The sequence below is a fragment of the Accipiter gentilis genome, chromosome 20 (assembly GCF_929443795.1).
Source record: "Accipiter gentilis chromosome 20, bAccGen1.1, whole genome shotgun sequence".
NCBI classification, from domain to species: Eukaryota; Metazoa; Chordata; class Aves; order Accipitriformes; family Accipitridae; genus Astur; species Astur gentilis.
Window position 1 is genome coordinate 27168409 of NC_064899.1, and position 14659 is coordinate 27183067.

General features: G+C 41.1%; 1 protein-coding gene across 4 annotated transcripts in view; it reads right to left on the reverse strand.

The window, feature by feature from the left end:
* The window catches only part of ADCY1 (adenylate cyclase 1), a 498640-nt gene that overhangs the window by 417595 nt on the left and 66386 nt on the right, over positions 1 to 14659 (reverse strand). For all 4 annotated transcript variants that reach the window (XR_007508915.1, XR_007508916.1, XR_007508917.1 and 1 more), the window contains exon 3: positions 10694 to 10812. Coding sequence is in view for 1 of the 4 variants with exons in the window: in XM_049823805.1 (XP_049679762.1) it covers positions 10694 to 10812 (119 nt within the window). In the remaining 3 variants the exon portion in view is untranslated. The remainder of the gene's footprint in view (positions 1 to 10693; positions 10813 to 14659) is intronic.

A 14659-nucleotide genomic window follows, 5' to 3' on the forward strand; every position in this document is an offset into this window, starting at 1 on the left:
ACAATGTTATCTGTTTACCACAGTCTTGTACAATGAAGAACATACACATAGACACAAACCAGCAATGTCTAGTGTTTGTGGAGACTATATAACAACGTCTTAACAACTAACAGAGCAACCATTACACTGTTGACGTGTACACTAATATCAAAACCTCTCAATTAGTTAAGCACAGAGCACAGGAAATACATTAATGCATAATTATTCAGTTAAAAGGAAAGTTATTTCACATATGTCTACCATAATAAGTCAGTATGGGATCCTTGCTAATCCTTTAAACATATAAAAAATGCTTAGCCCTCAGCATTTGATTCAAAACACTAATTATAGAAAAAAGTGAAGTCCATAAAAGTACCCACAATACATAACTGAACATGTAATTGCAAATTTAGGTAAAATATGTAACTAATGTGTGCTGAGACACAGTTGTAGTTCAGTTATGCTTGTGAACTATTTCATACTGCAGTTAACTGCATGTACTTATTTGAAAGCTAATGGAATAGGTTAGGTCATCTGATTCCTGTTACACTTTCTCAGCATAAGAGTTTTTTAAAAAAATGTAAATGCTTTTTTACAAAATTTGTAACTCCTTTAATACAACATTCTTCAAATGTGCAAAGCGTAACTCCCATGTCTGGACATGCCACAGATGTGGGCAACGCTGTCAGTACAAGCCCTGCCTTTTTTTTAGGGAAATTCTGCTCATTTCTACCAGCATGAAGTGTTACAACCATAGCAGCTGCTGCATTTCCTTTGAAAGTAGGCTGAAATACAAATGACCAAACCTGATTTTTCAGCAGGGATGGTAGGAAACAGCCAGTGGATGAGCAGGGGCTTTGCAGACCCAAAGTGCAGCTGGGACTGCGAGCCTGCTGCTTCCATGGTCTGTTGCCTCTCAGGGTGGCAGTCCTGATGAGAGAGAGTGACCCTCTCTCACAGACACGGAGCTCTGATATTCTAAAACCGGCATTGAAACTCATTAGCCCGTTCCTTTTACTTTAGCTAGTGCACTGACCAATATTATCCCTTGCACGTCTTCACCTCTCTGTGCCCATCTGTTGCCTCTTCCCTTACTACTTGGGACTGCAAATATTGTGGGGCAGCACCAGCACTTACTCTTTAACGTAGAATGTCTAAAACAAATTAGGGCAGCATCTTGGTCTGTGACACGGGGTTTTGACAATGGAGTCAAATCACCCAGCTGATGCAATAAACTTTTTTCCCCCTGTTATGTCCCGCTCAGGTTTTTGGAACTTAAAGGACACAGAAGGCCTTTATGAGGAGGTGGCAAAATCTGCTACGGGGAGTGAGAACAGAAAAGAAATTATAATTCTTGCTATGGCCATGAAAATCATAAGGGTACTAAAGAGAGAAGTGATAAGATATACAGTGCCAGAATTTCAGTGATATGCCTGAAGTGTTTCCAGGGCCAAACCATATTTTCAAATATATTCCAATATTTCCAAAGTCCAAGTCCTCACCTGTTTCTTAGCACAACACAAATTAACACTGAAATTCCCTTTCCTTTGATTTGGATATATTATTCACACAAAAATAATGAGAGTCTTAAACGTAGGCCATGTCTAACATTGATATACTTAGAAAACTTAAGACAAAGCAACTACAGGAGTGATGTCAGTGTTAAAGCACATTAATCACTCCTGTCGATGCACTCATTCAAGAGCAAAGTAGCCTTGGTTCGCTGTAACTTAATCGCTAATTGCCATGGAGGTTCACATCCTCAGAGAGGATTAAACCAGAGTAAAGTAGGGCTACCTTATTTATGCATGAAAGAGTCCTCATAATGGTATGGTATACAAAGGGACACTTCACAGTGGTTGCCGAGTAATTGTATTTAAAAAAAGAATATTAGCATATATAGAAACAAGAAGCGAGGAGCTACCCATTACCAATTGTTTCGCTTAACGACCGTTCAGGGATATGACTGTCCCTGCTTTAATTCCACAGAAATCTTAACAATGCAATTGGGGCACACTGGTGAAAACCCAAAAAAACCCAATTTCAGTTAAACTGCAACTATTAAAGAAAGAAGAGAAATGAAAGTGGAAAGAAAGTGAAAACAAAGAGCAAAGGTTACTTCGGTCTGTCCAACAGCGTAGCTTGCACATGGTTCAAGCACCGCTCTCCCTGGCCAGCGACGTAGAAGCGAGGGTTAGCAAGGCTAAGCAGTTATTACAGTGCTAAGCCTGGTGCTGCCTCATCGCCCAGGGGTTCAGCAATGCTCCTGTTCCTCCATCCCATAACTGAGCAACGGGACCCCCAGGAGCCATCATTCTCTTTGCTTGTGTACTATACCAAAACCTCCGCAATCCTATGCTCTTTGAGGTATTCAGCATTTGTCCTGTAGTTTTCAGTCACACCAGGCTTTTACCAGTAAGTTCACAGGATCAGGAAGTTTGGCCAAGCTGGTAAAAACTCAAATCACTTCGGCGTTTAGACAGACAAGTTATTGGCATCATAAGTTACAACAGCATGTCAATATTCTAATTAAATCCTAGGGGCAAGAAAAAATCAATTATTGAGCAGAGCTTTGTCAAACTTCCGCTCTGCTCCTGATTTTAAAGTCTGCCTGACACTGTCATGTTGCAGGGGCAGTGCTGGCCTGGCTTAGAGCTTGGTTTGCTCCTAATGCCGCCCGCTCGCTTACAAAAGATGAGAGGAGCATATACCAGGTCTTGCTAAAGCACAAGACAGCCGCAGGAGACTAGTTTGAAAGAAAAGGCAAGCTAGAAAGCTTGCCTTCTGATCGCTTTGTTTGAGATGCCAGACACACTTTTGCCACTGGTTTTCTCTGGCAGGGTAACAGCTATGGTCACCCTTCCCACGACTGAAAATCCCCATCGCTCCTGTAACACCTTCTGCTCAGAGCTAAGAACCACTTGTTGGTGCAGCTGCGCCTGGGTTAGTATTGCCTTTCTTCTTGCAGAGCCCCCAGAGCAAGGCTAAAACTCAGGTTTGACTCTAGCTTTTCTGTAACTATTTTCTGAAACTTTTGACCGGTCTTACTCTCATTTAGTAAAATAAGCTTAAAACTACTTGGTTTTTTGTACAGCAATATTTTAGCTTTAATGCTTTTTTTAAATTTATTGTTTGCTAGTATAGCTTAAATACTCCCCACTTAAAACACGGCCTGTCTTTCTAGCATTTACAGTCACCTTTCTGCATTTGATAGGAAAATTAGCTTATTTTTGACATAAAGCTACCCAATTTTTTCATTAATAATAATTTATACATAAATGGCTTGGTTTATTTACCCATAATACCAAATGATCTTACAACAATTATGAACATTTGAAACATTTTGAAATATACATAAACTCAAGAAGTTATCTGCAACTGCAAAACTCACCAAATATGCAAATAAAGTTCTTCAAGAGTTTAGTTTGCTACAGAACATTTCCTGTTACAAATGCTATGCACTGCACCTTTCCCTCTGATCTTAGAATGCTTTCTCCTTTCTTAATGAAACACACCTAGCTTTCTGAAAGGACTTTTTAAAAAAAGCTTGAAAAAACAGTTCCTCCAATTATAGCGTACAGTGATTGCATCTACAATTACTGATGAGCAGTTCCTGCTAGACACCACACACACGCCTAACTCTAACATCCACATACCCTTTGTATAAGACTGTACGCCCCGCAGACTACTGCAACAAAGCCTACGTGATAGATCTTAATGTGTAAATACAGATTTGTAAGCATTGAGGAACAGAGTTTTTCTTTGGACTACGCGTTTCCCTCCTAATTTATTAACGACGTAGACAGAAGGAGAGAGTGCCTGCTCCGCCAGTCCGCAGATGACACCAGGCTGAGCGGTGTGGCTGAAACGCTACAGGCAAGGGATGCCATCCAGAGGGACCTTGCCGGAGTTTGAGGAGCGGGCCCACGCGAACCTCGTTAAGTCCAACAAGGCCAAGCGCAAGGTCCTGCGCCCGGACTGGGGCAACCCCAAAGACGGATACAGACCGAGGGATGAAGGGATTGAGAGCAGCCCTGCGGAGGAGGACTCGGGGGTACTGGTGGATGGAACACCAGAGGTGAGTCGGCCGCACTGTGTGCTTGCAGACCGGAAAGCCGATTGTATACCAGGATCCATAAAGGGAAGCATGGCCAGCAGGTCGGGGGAGGTGATGGTCCCTCTCTGTTCTCATGAGATTCCACCTGGAGCACTGCATCCAGCTCTTGGGGCCCCAGCAACAGAAAGACATGGCCCCAGAGGAGAAACACAAAAATCGTCACAGGGCTAGAACACCTCTGCTATGGGCAAAGGCTGAGAGAGTTGGGGTTGTTCAGCCTGGAGAAGAGAAGGCTCCAGAGAGACCTTACTGTGGCCTTTCCATATATAAAGGAGACTTACAAGAAAGATGGAATGAGAGTTTTTACCAGGGTCTGTAGTGACAGGATAAGGAGTAATCATTTTAAACTAAAAGAGGGTAGATTTAGATTAGATACAAGGAAGAAATTCTTCACTGTGAGGATGGAACAGGTTTCCCAGAGGAGCTGTGGATGCCCCATCCCTCAAAGTATTCAAGGTCAGGCTGGTCTGGGTTTTCAGCCACCTTAACTAGTGAAAGATGTCCCTGATCATGGCAGGGGGGTTGGACTAGATGATCTTTGAAGCTTCCTTCCAACCCAAACCATCCTATGATTCCATGATTCTAATTTTTAATGTAGGTTTCCTAAGGAGTTCTTTTGAAGTTACCTGGAGTATTTGATTTGATACGCAAACAGTATTTCTAAATGCTTCTGGTATAAAAATTCTGAATAAAAGCAAAGCAACACTGCAGTGAGCAACTTCAGGAAAGAAAGCGTTATGAACAGCCGTTTCTCTCATCTCTCTCACAAACAAGGAGCTGAGCTGGTTCAGCACAGGTGTACAAGTTGCGTACATCACTATCTCACACTCCTCCCCTATCTGGAGCGGTTTTGTGTCGACAAGCCCTGAGTCATGGCTCCAGGACCTTCCGTATTCCTGTTTTCTACCCTGCGATGCCTGCAGGCAGAGCCAGCCCCTGCCTGGGCGCTGCAGCCCTCCCGCAGCACCGCAGGAACCTGCTGCACCTGCTAAAACCAAGCCTGCAAAGCCTGGGGCTTGGTTTAAGAGATTTAAGCTGCTTCCCAGCCGCGAGTAACCCTTTTCTATGTCACTCTATGGGGTGTTCAGAAGGAGGAATCCTGCCAAGTTACACAAGAGATTGAAGAGCTCGTAGGTGGTAAATGTTCACTTTTAACAGCGCTCATTCATGTGCTTTGTGCACTGGAATAGTCCTGCTGGTTTCAGTGGAACCACTTGTATAAACAAATACTCAGCAAAATAAGGAGGGGTTGTGCGCCCTCTTTTTTATTTCCACTTGGCTCATTTGTGTAATTAGAGCACAACTTATAATAAGAATGATATTGTAATGGCACACGCTGCCTCAGAGAGGAACCTGTAGGGTTTTTTTCCTTAAAGATCAACCATAAGGGAAAATTATTAATAATTTTATCTGTAACTCACTGCAATGATTAAGGAAAAAGTGCTCTCAAAAGATTAAAGAGGGCCGTTAAAACTGAAAACAAAGGGGAGGTTGTTTTTACAAAATAATCATTCATGAAAACTAGTTCACTGTGAAGTCGTATGAGCTCAGAAAGATGACATACAGAAGCCTGTTCGTAGGCGTCATGCTCACAGCTTTTTAAAACATTGGAATGGGTAGGTTAAATTAATTTTTTGAGTTCTGGTGCTTTCTAGAAGACAGGACAGACCAGAGATATTTGCATATAAATAGCTGCAGACTGTGCTCTGGTCTCAGAGTGGGTCACAACAACCTCTAAATGGCCACAAGGAATCCTTTTATTGGTAGCTTTGAATCAGGCAGCGTGTTGCCTGAAATTAATCTCTCTTCCTACAAAGCAGCCAGTTCTATTTCACACTTGTAAAAATTAGGCTAAATGAAATTGCTGTACCAGAGGCTCAAGCAATTGGTAGCTTTCAATGTTCACTTTTTCTTTCTCTCTTGAATGTTATTTGAGTTAACGGAGCAGAGTGAGAAGTTGGCTGTTAACATACCAAGTCAGCCATATCCTTATCCATGCATGCGTTGAAAGTTTCATTAATATCTAATGGAGTGGGAAAAAGCCCATTCCAAAAGAGACAAACAACAAAATGTGTTGAGGGCTCCATACAGGGCATATATTTGAGCTGATACACAACTTGAAATAACTTAATTGAATTACAGCTGCATGGAGAGATTTAGTCAAGACTAGTGCATTTTTATAGTAGCCACTGTACATATATATGTAATCTGTAAATTCCTCAGCCCTGTAGGGCCAGACAAAGGATAAGAGAAGGAAATACTAATCCTACATTACTTAACCTAATCTTAGGGAAGAGCTGTCTCTGGTATGTTCCCAACCATCGTCCTGAGCATCCCAGAAGAGCTGCTCTGTTGGGGAGTCTTCACACGTAAGCTGACATCTGGTCCTCACACCCTTCATGGTGACCTTGGCTGGGGTCACCTCAGGAAGATAACACCTGTACTGTGTTGAAATGGCTCCTGAACTGTATATGGACTATTTCCTTCTCATGAGACATAGCTGGTATACTGGATGTGATTATTTTACCTTCCTGATGCTTGAATTTAGTGTCCTCACTGGGTTCACGCTATATATTGGAAGTGCATTTGCATGTTTTGTTTTACATATTGCATTTGCATTTAGGTTTTTTTTTTTTCATTTAAAACACATGCACTCATTTCCTACTGTACAGCAATTCTGTTCAAAAACTTCACAAGGTAGCAGATTTACAAAAAGCCTCATTTCTTCCTCTTTGACAAAAAAAGTCGTATCTTCTTCAATATCGTTGGGTAATAATATTGGGTGGTCCACACAAAACATAGGAAGAGAAGGCAGCATGTCTGCAGAGTGAAGAATTTGTTGGCAAAGGATTGATTTTCATCAACTTGTGACAATTCCTTTTGACTTCTTCTTTGGGAAGGTTCCATAGATAAATATATTCTGGTTTAACCACTACTCTTTACACAGTGCACACAGGAGATAATAAAACTTGCCTGGGAAAGATTTCTTGTTCCTTTTTGCCAAGGCACAAATACATACAGAGGGTTGGAATGGACAACAACCTTTTCCTGTACCATTATCTTACTTCCGAAAGTAAGGGCCTGTGATCTTTCTCTTTTATGAGCTTGTACGTGTCCTTCTTAGTAGGCATTTTTCATTTGCTAAATGGGAGGATTTTGGAGGAGAAAAGGGGTTTTCCCCACAAACCACTACGGTTCCCAGGGCCCTTGCAAGTTCCTTTGACGGCACTGTCGTTCTGTGTATGAAGCCATCTATTCAGTGCTCTTTTATGGGCTGTATTCACTGATGCCCTTAGAACAGTCTCAAATGTTAATATAAAGTTTTAAACTGGCCCCCTCTCCACACAGAAATCTTCGATTGATGTTGAGGGAGTTTAATGCTTTGTACTGCAGAAAGAAAAATAAAATCTGGGGTACTAAGGTGGAGGTCTGAAGTGATTTCTAAATGAAGAGAGTTATCTGTAAGCAAAATAAATTCCTACAGATTTGGGAAGAGCTCATCAAAGCATGACACAACACTGAGGGCTCTGCCCTCAGCATGGAGAGGCATGTTTCCATTGCCTTCCAGAGGTGCAGTCAGTTGCAGGCAGTCATTCAACAACTGTTTGACAGCTGGTAAAATATTTACCAACTAACTGATTAACCAGGGCTGTTGCCATGGTGTGTCTGAAATATGCCAGTATCTTTTTCCAGTCCATCATTCACTTCTTACAGGGGGGTGTGTGTGTGTACATATATATATCTATATATGTATCTATATCTCCACTGCAATGTATCCCCCTGTGTTTTTCTGGGTAAATAAGGTAGCTGTATGGATGTCTTATTTTTCACATGCAAGATGTAGTGCTTAAAGACTCTTTTTTCAGGCAGCTATTTAGAAGACTGAAATGGATGGGTTTTGTTGCTGGTGAGGTTTATTTTTGTTGTTATTTTTAATAGGTGAGGAGTGGAAAAATCATGCAGTTTACTAATTGCCTGCCTACCTCCTCCAGCCTATCCTTTCTGGAGAAGAACGCTCTGACCTTCCAGATATTTGCTGGGAGAAAAAGAAAGCATTGCAATAGGAAAGGTGAAAGTGCAGCTCATTTTCTGTTTTCCACTATGTAGCTTTGGGGTTAAAAGGTCCAGGAATTTAGGACTATAGAGGGGCTTTTCGTTTGTTTGTTTTAATAGTTGGGCTTTACAGAAGGATTGGCATGAAAAGGCCAAGTCATGAGAATATGGGAAAGGTCTCTTAGGTCTGCCTGGTATAGCACCGAACTGCCACTACTCCAAAGAAAAAGAGTTGTTTCCATCTCCTTAAAAAGGTAAACCACACATCTTACTATAGGCACTGACCACCAGCAGCACTTCCCAGCGGGTGCTGCAGTGCTGTCCTCCGCACAGGAGTCGGGGTGGCATCCGCGGTGAGTTCCCTGCATTGCTCAGACCTGCAGAGTCACAAAGCTCCTGGGGTGAAACTCCGGTCTACTGGGACCTGCCAGCAACGGCTTGCTGGGTATTTACTGGGACATGATTCTCCCCTTATCTTTTTTTTTAATACAGCAGTCACATACTGAAATAAAAGCTAATACATTTTCTTATAGTACAGGTGGTGAGGGGAGGTCTCCTGTTTTCAGTTCTCCTCCCTTTGACATTAAAATGAGGCCATCTTACTTTGCCTCCATTTGCCCCAGAAGTACCCTCTTGATGTCAGAGAACGAATTCACCTCTCCAGACAAGGTATTCAGGTTCAAAATCTTTTATGAACTCCACATCGAAGCAGTGAGTAAGCCACAGCAGCCTTAGTGGTCACGTGAAACACCATTTCATGTAGGAAAAAAAGGGTACTCCTGAGGTTACATTTCAAAAAGATGTCGGCGCAAGAGAGGACTCAGAAGCGTTATAATCGAGCAGTCCGGATGCAAAGCAATGCTATTTAAGAAGAATTCCCACACTGTAATCAATGCAGAGACCTGTGACACATACAAGGTATAAATGTACTGATCAGGATATAATTATTGTTAGCTTGCCTTGAACCTGAATATAAGTGCAACCAACAGTAGTATACATGTGTTTCATAGCACTGTGACAGCATAACTAGACACAATTTTTGTAAGTATATAAGCAATGTGATCACCAAAGGGACAAATGAAGACAGTAGCAGGCACCCAGGCAATAAAAATCTGGCAGGCAGCAGACAAGATAAGCACGAGTGGCTGCAAATAGACAGGACATCATCCAAAGACGGAAGATTGGCAAAAAAAGAAAAAAAGACAAATGGTATTGGTGGGAGGGCAACGGCATAAAAGCATGAGGCATAAACAAGGAAAACTGGAGGAGGAGGAAGGCAGACCACTTTGATCTTGAATTCTCTCCTTCAGGAGCTCTCAAGCCTGACAATTTGGCAATTGAGAACCATCGAAGACTAACCAAGAATGCTAACTTTGCAGCGTCAGCTCTGGGGCACTGTACACTTAGAGCTAACTTTAAATTGATTGTTAAAGACCAAGTTTTATATGCATAGTGATGATGATTAACATTTTATAAGATTTAACCGTTAGCAAGAAGTGAGCTGCTAATGAATAAATTCAGTAATGTTTAATTTTACAGTGTAAAACCGACCTAATTTGTCAGTCTGCTAAACACTCCCATCACAGCTATCCCTGATTCTCTCACTAATATGAGTGCTTTTAGTTGCAACAGCTTAGTTACTAAGAAGTGGTCCTTGCAAATATTAGAGTCAGCTCAAGGGGAGATAGACTGAACCCCAGGAGAAGGAACTGCCTTCCCAGTGGATGAGGGAGCAGAGGAGGTGCTAAAGGAGTTCACTCCTTTGCCACATGAGTACACGGTGCAAATCAAGGCAGCTCTGCGGCATCACTTATTAAGCCCGTACCTTGCTTAGTGCAAGGGTGGCACCAAGTAAACCTCTTTGACACTGTTTTTGGTATGAAGGCAAGGCGCTTGGAGAAAAAGTAGCTAGAGGCAGTATGATAAAACACCACCATTCAGACAAGGCCTTTAAGGCATTTGTTTGGGGGCGCAGAGAAGAATAGCAAATGAGAATGAACTTTAACAACAACCAGTATAAATGCGCAACTTGGACACTTGCACAACAGTTTTACTGAACAAGAGCAAGAAGTAGATTTGAGTCTCAATCAATAACCTCTGAGGAGGAATGCTTATATGATGGCAACAAATACACATTTTGTTTAAGTTTACACCATGCTTTCTTTCTGTATTTCCATGCTATTACCCAGAAAATATTAAAAGTAATCTATTTTAACATCAGGAAAATAAAAATGTGTAAAAGTTACCATGCCAAATAAATATCCCCATTCACCCAAAATGTAATGCAGTACAAAAAGAATAACAACTCATTTGAAAAAAGTTGTCTGCCTCCCAGCACTACTCTTCTAAGCCATTTATTGATTCACTGTTATCTTCTGAGAAGACTATTTGGTCTTCCTAGTGCACCCATTCTCCCCCTCTGCAGAAATGACAAATCTTCACTGTACTGCTTGGATTTCTAAGACCTGACTGCAATTACATGTCATTGTATTTGTACTAAGTATTCTCTGCTTTATATTATTTCACGGACTACATCAATCTTACCTAACGTTGTCATGCCTTTGAATGTAAATCTTGTGGAAAATCCTTTCAGGAGGCTTCAGGAAATCTTCCTTCATTTCCATTGCAACATTCCTAGGCAAAAGACTCATCAAGAGACGTTCCTAAAAGAAAATGTAAACAGCATCAGTTTTGTGGTATAGAATGTGACCATTATTCAAAAGTTTTAAACTAGCAAACTAGACAACCTTTTCCTAATCTAGTCTGCTTCCTGAGAATTTCTGCTGCATAAATAATATGAACCATTTCTCTCAAACTTCTGCAAACTGTGTGGGTGTCTTTTTTAAGTCTTCTGCACTAAAAAAAAACCCAAAAACTATACAGGAAGGGAAAAGCCAACTTCAAGAGCAGATAATTGTCCCTAATTTTCATTAACATCACAATGCTAATAATAACAACTTACTTTATTGTTAGTAGCATTTATCTGTCTGGGAAAGACTTCCGAGGATCATTTGCTATCCTTTTGTGTGTCCTATTTCTGAATCTAATGAAAGTGTTGCATTAGAAGGACTATGACAGCTGGTTATTAAGCAGCGAGAGTGGATGATAGATTTATCCACTGTCTGAATCAGCGGAACAGTAATAAAGGTGCAGTTTTAATGGTATCTTATCCAATGTGGCAATGTCTGTTCCAGCCAGCTCCGTAACGGAATGCATCATTACAAGCCCTTAGTTAAGCACATCTCTTCTTGCTATATCCACAGAGAGATTTTTAGCATGGGTCACCGACCTGCGTAAAAAGGACCTCTAACATTCTGGATCTCGTCAGTATTGACTATAAGGGCCTATGTAGTTTTTCCACATATTCTGGCCCATTCACAGGTACTACCCAGAAAACTTGCAGCAGGTGTTCTTAGGTGTTGTAAGGTGTCCTTAGATACCTACTTAAGTTTTGTTTTCACACAGAAACACTTCTTTTAACACACTGCTGTTTAAAATGCAGTTCCGAGCTTACCCATCAGAGCTGCTAGCTTCTGCCATAGCAACAGTCTGAATGAATTCACATAACCGCATCCGATCTGATTCAGGAATGCCAGGTTCCAGAGAAAATGGGGAAAGGCTGGAGCAAGGAAGATGCACCCTTCGTGGAAGGGGATCAGGTCAGGGAATATTCAAGCAAACTGGACATACCTATGTCCACGGGCCCTGATGGGATGTACCCACAAGCACTGAGGGAGCTGGCAGATGTCATTGCAAAGCCACTCTCGATAATCTTTGATCAAACATGGTGACTGGGAGATGTGCCTGAAGACTGGAGGAAGGAAAATGTCACTCCTACCTTCAAGAAGGGCAAGAAGGAGGAGCCAGGGAACTACAGGCCAGTCGGTCTCACCTTGAGTCCTGGAAAACTGATGGAGCAGCTCATCCTGAAAACCAGGGTGGTTGGACCAGATGACCTCCCGAGTTCCCTTCCTACCTCAACTATTCTGTGATTCTGTTATCTGATGATCGACAGCCACCGTAATGGCAGCTGCGAGACATCACAGAAGTGCAGATATTGGCCAAACCACATCCTCCTTTTATTTAAATGACATTAAATAAATAAAGAGCAACAATTAACAGAGAGGAGTGTATCTGCACAGACAAGTGCTTTGTGTTGCTCACATGCATTCATTCACCAGCCAAAACCACCAAATAATACTCAAAGGGTTTCTAATTTTACAGTTTCTTCTGGAAGAAGACACGTTGAATATTTATGTCACCAAAGAATAAGTTAAACTTTGCAGAACTGCCCTGCTACTTACTTTAGACTAAAGTTCCTTCATATGTTTGTGGCAGTTCATGTGGACTAGAGGCTAAGGATCATTAACTAATATTTCCTATTATTCTTGTATGTATACTAAGAATATTGCAAAGAATAAGATGGAATTAAATATTTATTAACAGTTTATGCATACATCAATTTCAGATTAACCAAACAGTCTCACATCTTGGTAGAAAATGGTTAATTACTATAACTTTTATGTTGATTTAATTAAGTATGCTTATATCTCTGCAGCAGAATTATATTTGGGTAACCCAAAATTTGGGCTAAAATCCAAAACAAATAGTTTTGTCAACAGTGGATCTTACAAAGCTCTGTTGCCCACTACTTGTGTCTTGCAGTTGATTTACTGTTTTAACTGAAATATACTGAGGTTGTAAAATAGCTGACCACCTATCAGACAAGAGAGAATCCGCACAGGAAAGAAGTTTGGACTGGTGATTAAATTCTCTGGTGCTTAAGATGGTATAAACTCCAAAGGATGCTGGAATATTGTAAGTATTATCCCGGATGCCAATTTTATGATGTCTGATAAGGACTAAATGTTCACTATAGCTTCTCTTTAAGTAAGCATATTAAACAAGATCTTTGTCATTTTGCTGAAATGGATAAGTAAATTCCAAAGCTCTTATAGAGAAAGAGTGAGGTTTCAGCTTCTGTTTCCTAGAAAGTCAGACTAAAACAATAAGATAAACAACCAAACAAAAATTATACTGAAGGATTCTTGCAGAGACCGATGCTCACTGAATATGGCCTGTAAACACAATTACAATACAAGATGTGAATAAAAAACTCAGAGATAACTTCTGCAGGGCTCAGCAAATGGCACGAAAGCCAGAGAAGTAATAACAATCATTACTGTGAAGGTAGCATTGGAGAGCTGCAGGATGCAGCACTTGAGAGCGTTGAAACCTGCAGATATAGTAAGGGAGGCTACAAACCCAGTGATTCCTATACGCATTAGCTTGACTACTACAAGACCTGAAGGGAGCTTATGAAAATCCTATATCAAATCGTGATAGCTTGCTTTTTTCATTAGAGATAGGGAAAAAGATAAAAAAAAAAAAAAAAGAAAAAAAGATTACTGAGGAAGAATTGTAAAGTCTTTACAAAGAGGGTTAGCAGCCTCAGACTCTCCAAGCGAGTAAAGACTCAATTACGGCCCTCTCAAAGGGCAGCCACTGCTGACCTTTCAGACCAAGAAGGGAAGCAGCATCGTGGCTGTAAAGAATTGCCACTGGAAGAGAGACTGGAAAATGTGAGAAACAACCCCACAATGGAAAGTATCGAAGCACTCAAAATAAATGAAAGACAGCATCTAGCTCTCTAGAAAAAGAATAAGAAAAGTCTCTTTTATTTTGGGCAAAATCTCATCTGTCAAGCAAAGCGGTATCACCCTTCAGGTCAGCCTAAGGAAGGAATGCTCAAGGATTCAGAAGTTTAGAGCGGCAAGAGTGAATTCATGTACGGCAAACACAGCTGTGGGAAGGCCTGGGAAAGGTCTCCGCTGGGATCTCTGCTCAGCAAGTCCTACCATCGTTGTCAGATTTTCTTCATTTGCTCCTGTATGGTTGATCTGATAATAAAAATAATCTGAAAACCAGACTAAAAGGAAAACTGGATGTGCACGGCTGCATAGTGCATTGAATGGAACAAGTGTCAGCACCAAAGCAAGGCCAGTCCCATTTGTGGTGACATTCATGCTTGAGTGGTTGTTGCCTCTGATGAGGACGGGTGGTGACAGAAAAAAATTGAAAGAGTGAGACAGCACTAATCAATTAGCAACAACTTTGACTAGAATAAAACAACACTCATGCTGCAGACCTTCTTATTTGTGACAAATGATGTTGTATTGAGGTAGCCTCAACATGTGGCGTATTCCAAAATATAGGGCCTAGTAGAGAGAAAAATGTTACCACATTTTCACCTTTCTCACTGATCCACAATGCTCTTTAGGCTAATTACAGCTGGTTTCTACCCAGAAAACTAAATCTTGGCCCTATGACCAACTTAGACTGTTTTAGGAATTTCTACTCTCTTCTTCTGTTGTAAATCTTCACTCAGCATTAACATGGTCTAAACTGAAATCGCATGCTGAAAAAAAGATTCTTTTCAGAAATTATAATTGTCTGTCAATGATTTTGCATTCCCTGCACAAATCTCACTAAGAAAGCAAATGACAGATG